Source organism: Heliconius melpomene, chromosome 12 (genome assembly GCF_056956725.1).
Source record: "Heliconius melpomene rosina isolate 202511_hmr_F chromosome 12, ASM5695672v1, whole genome shotgun sequence".
Classification (NCBI taxonomy): Eukaryota; Metazoa; Arthropoda; class Insecta; order Lepidoptera; family Nymphalidae; genus Heliconius; species Heliconius melpomene.
In genome coordinates this window covers 15232473-15242326 of record NC_140400.1, presented here as the reverse complement: position 1 = coordinate 15242326, position 9854 = coordinate 15232473, and the positions used below count along the sequence as shown (strand labels likewise).

Below are 9854 nucleotides of genomic sequence, written 5' to 3'. Positions count from 1 at the left end.
TTTTTAAAACTATTTCTTGGGAGGAAAAGGGAAATTGATAATTTGATATGGCAATGCAGTTGTAATATTGAAATAGGCTTAGCAAGCAAAAGTTAGTAAGCTGTAATACTATAAACTAAAAAATATAAGGTAAAATTCGTAATAATATATAATAACGAAAGCCATAACTAATGGGATCAGATGTCCCATTTTGAACGGGACTGCCCCGTTTTTCGCTTGTGTGTCCCAGTGTTCTCAAACATGCCACCGGGACGTAACAAATACCCCGTTTTTTAGAATATCATACAAATTTGGTCACTTTTTGGTCTAATTAGAGGCCAGTCGTGGCGCAGGGGACAAAGTGTGCTGCAAAATCGACTGGTTGTGGATTCGATCTCGTCTCGAGGAAAGGAAAATAATTACTTAAATTTATATTTTAATTTTTTCGGTCTGGTGTCGAAGGTTAAACGCAGCGTTGAAATCTGCCACTCAACACGCAACGCCTCCAGAATTCGGCAAAAAAAGGGGAAGAGTCTTAACACGAGGTTTCCTCTATCCTTTCTACGCTGCTGTGTGCGGGAAGCTAGTTTTTAAAAAGGAGTAGTATTAAATTATTTATTAGTGTTACTTATACTTAAAAAACAAGAAGGCACCTTCAGAGTTCAGACGTCGATAAAAATTAGAGTTATCCTACGGCCACTAAAAAAACTAAAGTTTTACAATAGTGGCGCGTTTCCTAAACTGAACCGTATCCTCGAGGGTCCGTTCTCGAAAAGTCTCGGGATCATATTTATAAAGGATAAACCAAATGAATGTACTAGCTCTTCAATAAAACTTTTGAACTATTTTACAAGTGAACATGTGGCAGTTAGTACTCATCAGACACCATAGCTATCGGGACGTAAATGCCTTTAAGAGTAGCGTATTATACCATTGAATACTTAAAATATGAAAAGATTACGTAAAGAAAAGTTGTTGTAATAGCTTAAAACCTTACAAGTATTAATTATATTATATTTGCTTATAAAAAAAAGATTATTTACTATTGTTGAACGAGTTAAATAGAAATTGTTGTCTATGCCTTTACATCAAGCAACATTATCACTTGACAAGTAAATGTCAATGTCATTGTATTATCTGTAAAATATTCTTTTTCTGTGGTCTTTCTTGTCGACGGGTTAAGAGTGTGAGTTTTGTAAATTTATATGAAAATAAATCCTATAAAATCTGTGAGAAAAAGTGTACAAAGGAATTATAAAATTCTTAAACAATATATTTGTGATATCTCCTGTGGCGTAGTGTATATATTTTATTGTGGTTACTATTCATATAAGAGATATTACACTTCGAATAGTGCACCAATTGTACTAATGTACGAATGATCAACAAAAACATTTACTAAATCTATTCTTTATATTAAAAAATATAGTCAAATCAAAGTTTTCTCATTTAAAACGAATAGTACCAACTATGTCAAACAAATAAAAAACTACAACAACATTAGTTTAAAGGTTAGTTTTTCTTACAGAAGAACCCAACATGGGTAAAATAATGAAACCGGGGAAGGTGGTGCTGGTCCTCAGCGGGCGGTACGCAGGGCGTAAGGCCATAGTAGTCAAGAACTACGACGAAGGCACATCAGACAAGCCGTACGGCCACGCTTTCGTCGCCGGCATCGACAGGTACCCACGCAAAGTACACAAGCGAATGGGCAAAAACAAAATCCACAAGCGCTCCAAAGTGAAGCCTTTTGTTAAGGTTAGTTTATATAAGTTTCTTTATAGGTTATGTTATTGTTAACTTATTAATCTAAATGTCTATATAATTTAGTTAGGAATGATTAAGATTTTCAAATAATAAATTTATCATCATCTCCTCCTATTTAAATATATCTTTTCATATATTTTCCAATATATTTCTATATTAACTGGAAAATGAAAGTCTGAAAATTGTGCAACTAAATAAGAAACGCAGTAATCACTGTATCTGTTCCATACAGTTAAAAACATTGAAATTATAGATGCATAAACACTTTAATTTTTAGATGTCAGAGTTGAAATAATTTTTTATAACTTATATCCCATGTTAGAGAAATTTGGTATTTTAATTTGGTAGTAGTCTTGCAAGGAATAATATATTCAGATATATGTCAATAATGTATTCATAAATATGAGAAGCTTCCTGGCCAAATTACTCCAACTCACAACCTTGTGTTCCTGCACCACACCTGGGCAATAAATATTTAAAAATTGTTGATTATTAAGAAAAAATAATATAGAACATTAGCAGCTAAATATATGTATGCATGTTTAATATAAAGCTTAACTTGATTTTACTTTGAATTAAAGTTAGTTCAAATCTAAACATTTAGTGCCCCTGAAGCATAGCAGAATGTGATATTTGTATATTTCAGGAAATGCTTATACTTAAAAAAGATTAAAGTTAGACAAATCCTCACATCCTAACATTTTTTCAATGGATTAATGGTAAGGACTGAGTGACATCTCATATACTAATCATGGACTTCATACCGCATCATATATACATGCGGTATGAAGTCAGAGAGAAGACAGAGTAGATTTTTTGAGAAATTATGTATTTAATTGGAGAACTCAATGCTGAACTTTGTCTACCAGAGTCTTATTCTTGTTAACTGTTTCAGTCGACAAAGGCTTTTAAAAATATTTTTATTATATGCATGTAGAATTTTCTTGTTATAAATACTTTTAGTTAATAAAAGATGAATTAAGTTTATAGGTTAAATTATATTTTAAAAGTGTAACTGCCTGTTGACAGCTCTGCTTGGTGGGACTGTCTTCATTGTTAGTTAATGGTAGCTCTAAAGCTATTCTGACATTTATATATAATGATGATACAAAAATTAACAGTTGTAATAGTGTTATTTGAATAAGTGTTTTAATTTTCATTACTCATGTATTCATCCATTTTTTTTAATAAATCAATGTATATTTCTTCTAGGTTGTAAACTACAATCACCTTATGCCAACACGCTACTCAGTTGACTTCAGCTTTGAGAAATTCAGTGCAAAGGACCTTAAAGATCCCGCGAAACGCAAGAAGCTCCGCTTTAACACCAGAGTGCGTTTTGAAGAGAGATACAAGAGTGGAAAGAACAAGTGGTTCTTCCAGAAACTTAGGTTCTAAATACTTTTAAAAATAAACACCTAAAAAAAGCTATGATATCTTTTATTTTAAAATTTTTAAGATAAGGATAACTTGCCCAAAAATCTTTTTGTTGATTTAGTGTGTTAAATGCTTATTTATTTAATTATTTAAATTGAAGGAAGACATGCATGTATTATGAATAACTAAATAGAATAACAAATAAATAACTAAAAAATATTATATACTATGTGTGTATAATATTTTTTAAGATATTTAATATATTAAAATATTACAAATTAAGAGATTTTTTTTATTATGTATATTTTTATTACAAAAAAATATTCTGCTAAAAGTAATATTCATTTTAAAACAATCTTAACCAAATAAATATAGATATAGTGTATGCTTTAAAACTACTTATTGAAATGCAACAATAAAAAATGTGGCATCTTCGTTGGGTCTATCTTTGCAAGCCTTCAATTGTTTGTTTGAAAAGAGTCTTAGAGAAAATATTAAAAAGTAAATATTGTTTAACTTAATTTAGTTAATTAATCCAAAAACGGGCTGTCCGAGCAGTCTATAAAATGGGTCCACGGGAGTCACTAAGGAATAAATTTAAAGACTTTAACATCCTCACACTACACTCCCAATATATTTACGACAACTTAGTATATGTGCATAAGAATATTAATAAATTTAATAAAAACAGTGACCTCCATCAATATAATTTAAGAAATAAAAATAAGCTTGCTGTGCCCTTCTCTAGGCTCCATAAAGTGTCTCACTCATTCGTAGGTCAAAGTATACACTTTTATAACAAACTTCCAAACGACGTGGTTAATTTATCACTGAACAAATTTAAAAAAGTGGTAAAGCACAGGCTCTGCCAAAAAGCTTATTACTCTGTTAAAGATTATGTTCGCGATAAAGATGTTTGGAAATGAGTTGCTCTATTTCTAAGTTAAATTGTTAATTGTGATTTATAACAAATGTTGGCATTTAAAAAGAGTGGCCATGAGTTTCTTTGCCTGTATCTTCTCATGAGCTCAACCATTTGAACGGGCTTTTTTCAAGTCAAAATTGCACATTTTTTTTGGTTATTTTGTTTTCCATTTTTTTTTTTATCTTTTATGACATGTCCAAGTGAATGTTAAGCATTTTTATGGAATAAAGATATTTTGACTTTGACTTTGACTAGTCTCTCACCTTTACCCATGGTTTTCACATATGGTTGTAATTAATTTCAAATAGGTAGATGATATCAGCTTTGTGCATACTAAAAAGAGACCGTCGTGGCGCAGGAGCACGATTTACAGTGTGATTGTAACGCGACGTTGGTTCGATCCTCACTCGAGGGAATGATGAATTATTAATTGGTAATATTTTTATTTCTTTGCTCTAGCACCAAGGCAAATGCCTTCAAAATTGTGGGGTTGAAAAGCGGGGAGCGGAGTGTGTTAACAATAGGCTTCCTCCTACCCTGCTACATGCGAGATACAGAGAAGCTGAAAAAAAATTAATAGAAATTACGAATAACGTATCTATGGGATCAGATAAAATAAGAATAATATTTCTTTAATAATTGCTTTATTTTAAATAAATTATTTAAGCAGTCTACCTAGCGCCCTTCAACATGCTCTTGGGCATACATTTGTATAAACGTGAATTGCGTTTAACGAGTTTATAATGTGATAATATGATATACGTTATATTTTTTGTGAATATTAAATAAATGATTATTTTAAACTTTTTATTACAATATTAACGAAAAATGAAGATATGGCGATAACTTGAATGATGGTCAGGTCTCTTTTACAGGGGTTGTATTTTGTTTATTAAAATTATATAATTTCTTATAATTTTGTATATTATATTCTTTTTTTATTATTTAAAGCACCTTATATAATAAACATATTATAATGGTTAAAGGTGAATTCTACTTGTATGAGTATAAATGTTGTAGCTTACTAAGATTCAATTTATTATGCCAATTTTTTTTTCTATATTTTAATTCCAGGGATGCAGTGTGAAGCTAAAACCAGCTTCACTTTTTAATTCAAGAAATCTCGCACACAGCAGTGTAGGCAGAGGGAACCTAGTGTTAATACACTCCGTTCCGCACTTTCTGCCGAAATCTGGAGACATTGCGTATAAAATGGCGAATTCAATAAATAATTTATATTTAACTTGCGTTACAAAATTTGTCTACTTATAACGGGATACCAGTCTTAAAAAAACATTTTCGAAAGCAATATATGATTAAAATTACGAAAGTCATTCAAACAAATTCAAATGTATAACAGCCATATACAAACAACTTGCCACTATTATTTAATATAGCAACCCCAAATAAAAATTAAGCATATCCAAGTTAATATCAACATCACGCGGTGGTCATTTTTGAGATTCTTTCGTCTAACTTCTTGATTTCCTTCTGTAAGCTGTCAATATTGTGTGCGAATACTTCTTGTACGCCTTGCAACAGTTCCTTGTTATTTTGTACTCCGCTTGATATAGTGCTTTGTAATGTTTCGAGTTCGGTTAGTGATTTGCCGAAGTTACTTGCTAAAATATAATAAAAAAATTTAGCGTTAAATAAACATACATTATAATATATATCTGTTATATATTATAATATAAATGCAGTAACAGTACAGCGTCTATTATCCGAATGTCGAACATTCGTATATCTGAACTACTACGTCCGTCTATGATGGTTGTTGGTTCGATCAGTTGTTTTGTTAGTCATCAGTTTTACGGCAAATCAACGGCATTGAGTTAGTAACCGGAAACGGGCAGAAATTGAAGGACAATGTTTTGACACTTCACTAGATGGTTATAGTAAGAGAGTCTCTGCTTGCTATTTCTATAAATATTAATGGATTTCAATGATTTTCAGTTTATTTAACAAATTATTATATACCTTGATTGTGCAGTGCTTCTAACGCCTCCATTCTCTCCAATATTTCGGAATGTGATACACCATCTATTTGAGCCAATAGTTTGTGTAATTCCTTCACCTGTAAATGACGTTCAAATCATAAATATTACTAGAAAAAATTACCATTGTTAATAAATGGACTATTCTTCATAAATGAACTATTCTCGAAAAATGGATTATCCAACACAAATACAATTATTCAATATGCATCTGTATTTCCTGGCAACAGCTGAATATAAGTAGATTAATTTTTAGATTTTTATAGACAATAAATAGAGGCCAGTCGTAGCGTCAGGGTCACAAACGTGTGACTGTAAACGCGACGATTGCGGGTTCGATTACCACTTGGTTTAATGGCAAGGTTGTATAGCAACTTACCTTTGCCTCAACCTCAGGCTCAGCGGGTTTGACAGCTGTCTTCAATGCGTCAACGTTGCCCAGTAGTGACGTGATACGCGCTTCAGCCGCTGCTAAATCAGCAGGACGCAGTAAAGTTGCCTGATTTGCTAGTGATGCCGCTGCACCGCATAGTGTTGCCTGTTGAGAATAAATAAAAGGTAAAAAAACTTAGGAACGGAAACGAAAATCTATTTTAATTATTATAAATTAAACAAATCTAAATATTATATGGAGTGCATGTGTTGATTTTTTAATTTTTTGAATTTTAAGTCATTGTTGAATGATTGGTGGAAGGGATTTATCTGTAGTTGATATTTTTTAACTTCAAGCTGTATTGTATTCTGTACATAGCATGGTAGGCTTAGTTTACCTAGTTTTAGAACAGTTTAATCCCTGTGCAACATAAAATTTTCTAGACATTACATGTTAAATGACAGGACTTAACGCCTCAGGTTGAGAGGGGATTTCTCTTAAAATATGAGTATAAGAGTAACCATCACCTCTCCAGTAGCAGTTTGTAGTCTTCTAAATGCTTCTTCGTCTCTTACACCAGCTGCCTGTTCCAATTTGTGTAATCTGTTAAAAAAAAACATTTATTATGCACTTCATAATTCACACTTTTTAAAATACCAGGGTAGGCACAGTGCACCTAGTGTTAAAACATTTCCACACGCACAACAGAATTTTGGAGACTTTGCATGTTGAGCGGTGGAACTCAACACCGCGTTTTGTATATGAAATTGGGGTTGAAAATAGGTCATTTTATAATTATTATAATAATTAATCTTATTGAATTTTTCAATCTCTCAAGATAGGTTCATTAAAACACTAAAAGTTATATTGTCCACAAAAAGCTAACATTTGTTTAGATAGTCTAAAGTTCTGTTATGCACAAGTTATTTTCTCCTTCACAGTATATCCCGCACACACAGATTAGGCAGAGGAAAACTTGTGACAAGATACTCCATTCTAAACTTTCAGTGCAAATTCGAGAAATTGGGTGTTGAGTGGCTAAACTCAATGCCTTTCTTTGTTTTGCCAGATTGGCAAAATGAAAATAATTTATTCCCCCAAGTGGGAAACAAAACCACAGCCATCAAAATTACAGCCCCATAATGGGGGACTGCGGTGTCCCAGTATACACAATGGCCATATTTTATATTATTAGTCATAGTAGGTAGGTACTTTGAAAAGAGATGTCTAAAAAATAAAAAAAAATACAAATTTTTAATACCTGTGCTCCAACTGCGCTATCCGTGTAGTCTGTGCTAGATTTACTTCTGGTTTAAGTTTTAGGTGTGCTGTTACAATTTCACCCTGTTTCTTTTTCCCATTGATACTAAGGTATTCCCTTGAAATATAAATACATTAAATAGGCATTATTTTATGTAGTATTAATATTTTTAAAGTGTTATTTTGCCTTAGAAAAGAAAAATACTTTCCTAGAAAACATAAACATATAATATTTTATTTTTTCTTGTTACATATATTATTTTAAACTTATTTAATATAACAAATTTATTTGTTTTCTAAAAAAGTATTATTTGAAGTATATCAGTATTATGTAATGTTATTAAATTTATTATATATGAGTAAATCTATTATTGTGTTTGCTCAAGCTAATCTCAGAAATGGTTGAAATAATTTTAATGCAGTTTTCACTGTTGTAATTTAGCAAACTTCCTTTAACTTTTAATGTTTGTTTTATTATAATTGGTTCATTAAAAAAAAAGTTTTGTCCATATAAACAGTTGCATGCAAAATATGTTGCAATATTGTCTTTAAAATTATAATGCTATTACAAAATCAGGAGAAACCGCAAGCGGGTTGCTAGTTATAAAAATAAGAATGGTGTAATATTCTAAAACTCTTCAAAGTTCAATTTACCTCGATAGGAACATAAAGCTTAATTAGCTATTTTTTGTACAGTTCCCATTAGACAAGGGTGCTACTCCCATTACATTATATTATTTATCCATTTCTAAATATTTTAAATTTAAACTTACTTCAGTTTCTCTGCTTTAGGATCAATTTGTTCTCCTTCCTCAAGTTTGAGTTCTTCCAAAAGTTTCTTTGTTGTATTAATTTGAGCCGCCAGTTTGGAGTGCTCATCCTAAAATAAATATATAAAATAAAAAATAAATATTTTAGTTATATTATGTGGGCCTAAACATGAGTAGCTTAATAGTAGGTCATCATGTCAGGACATGAATAATGGCACTCTTCAGAAGTTCAGAGGCTCATCAAATAGTTAAAAGTCAGAGTATACATAAATTTGTTAAAATAATGTTGAAATAAAAATATAAACTATATATAAGTACTTTAAATTACTTATTATGATATTAGATATTTTCAAGATTTTACCTTTTCACTCTCAGTAGCTTTGTTTTCTTGTTCAGCAACTTGTTCTAATAGTTCCGAAAATTCACATCGTAGTCTATTGTAGCGTTCCAGTGTAGTCTCAGGATCACCTTCAGCAGCTAATTCCCATTCCCCAGCTCTGTGAATATTTTTTATTACAAGATTATTTTTAATTTCAGCATTTACGCTTTTCCCACATAGCAGGGTAGCCGGAGGGAGAATGAAGAAACTCAGTTTGCCACAAACTACCAAATTTCAAGATATTGCATGTTGAGTGGTAGATGTCAAAGATGCTTGACTCAATGCACATTTACTGCCAATGAGAAGCCCAAACAATTTAATTATAATAATTTCCCTAAGTAAAGTAAGGAATCAAACCTATAACTATCGCGTTTATATTCAGATACTCTTTGACGATATCTTCATTTTGTCGTTCTAATTTTAAAATATTTAGTTATTACACATAAGTTAAGTAAAAAATATTATTTTAAAATTAGATTAATCGTTGTTCAATGTTGACAAATAACAAAAATAACAGTATACCTGTACCCGATTCGAGATTTTCTGCTCAGTCTATCCGAAAAATCAACGTTTCCAGTAAGAAATTTGCCTTTAAATTTATTATATGAATCTTTAACCGAAAGATGTAGCTGTTCAATTGAATCGTTTTCTTCTTCTTCATACGGTTCTGGTTGATCAGCCTCTGGCAAGTCACCGGTTTCGTAAACATCAGGTTGGTCATAGGCCTAAAATAAAAGATTTCGTTACTACTACACAGGTTACAAAATCAATAATTTTACGATGAATGTATTGACTACACTTACTATGCCGGGAAGATTTTCATATTTAGGATCTGCCATTATGAATTCAAGTTATATTTAATTTAGAAAGCTTATTATCCAATATTTTGACCCTTTTTAAAAGTAAACCTTTATTTAGTAAAGATGACGTCAGTAGATTTAGCGAGACAGTGACTAAAGGTAAAACTTCAATCAAACGACAAATTAATTGTCAAAATGACGGCTTACTCCACGTTCATTCCGATTAA

General features: G+C 31.3%; 2 protein-coding genes across 4 annotated transcripts; one reads left to right on the top strand and one right to left on the bottom strand.

The window, feature by feature from the left end:
• Window positions 1-1033: 1033 nt before the first annotated feature.
• RpL27 (ribosomal protein L27) lies at window positions 1034-3177 on the top strand. Of its 2 annotated transcripts, none has more exons than XM_085193877.1 (3): window positions 1034-1165; window positions 1508-1737; window positions 2959-3177. In XM_085193877.1, the coding sequence occupies exons 2-3, from the start codon at window positions 1519-1521 to the stop codon at window positions 3142-3144; spliced, it is 405 nt and encodes a 134-aa protein (XP_085050003.1). In that variant the 5' UTR covers window positions 1034-1165; window positions 1508-1518; the 3' UTR covers window positions 3145-3177. The 2 variants fall into 2 exon arrangements, with proteins under 2 accessions (XP_085050003.1, XP_085050004.1); XM_085193878.1 differs by having other exon boundaries at window positions 1159-1351.
• Window positions 3178-4675: 1498 nt separating this feature from the next.
• On the bottom strand, window positions 4676-9818 carry DCTN2-p50 (dynactin subunit 2). 2 transcript variants are annotated; one of them, XM_085193875.1, is made up of 9 exons: window positions 9631-9818; window positions 9356-9552; window positions 8810-8945; window positions 8452-8558; window positions 7680-7796; window positions 6946-7021; window positions 6425-6583; window positions 6029-6125; window positions 4676-5670 (listed from the first exon to the last, which is right to left on the bottom strand). In XM_085193875.1, the coding sequence occupies exons 1-9, from the start codon at window positions 9664-9666 to the stop codon at window positions 5489-5491; spliced, it is 1107 nt and encodes a 368-aa protein (XP_085050001.1). In that variant the 5' UTR covers window positions 9667-9818; the 3' UTR covers window positions 4676-5488. The 2 variants fall into 2 exon arrangements, with proteins under 2 accessions (XP_085050001.1, XP_085050000.1); XM_085193874.1 differs by having other exon boundaries at window positions 9350-9552; window positions 9631-9799.
• Between the last annotated feature and the right edge of the window lie 36 nt (window positions 9819-9854).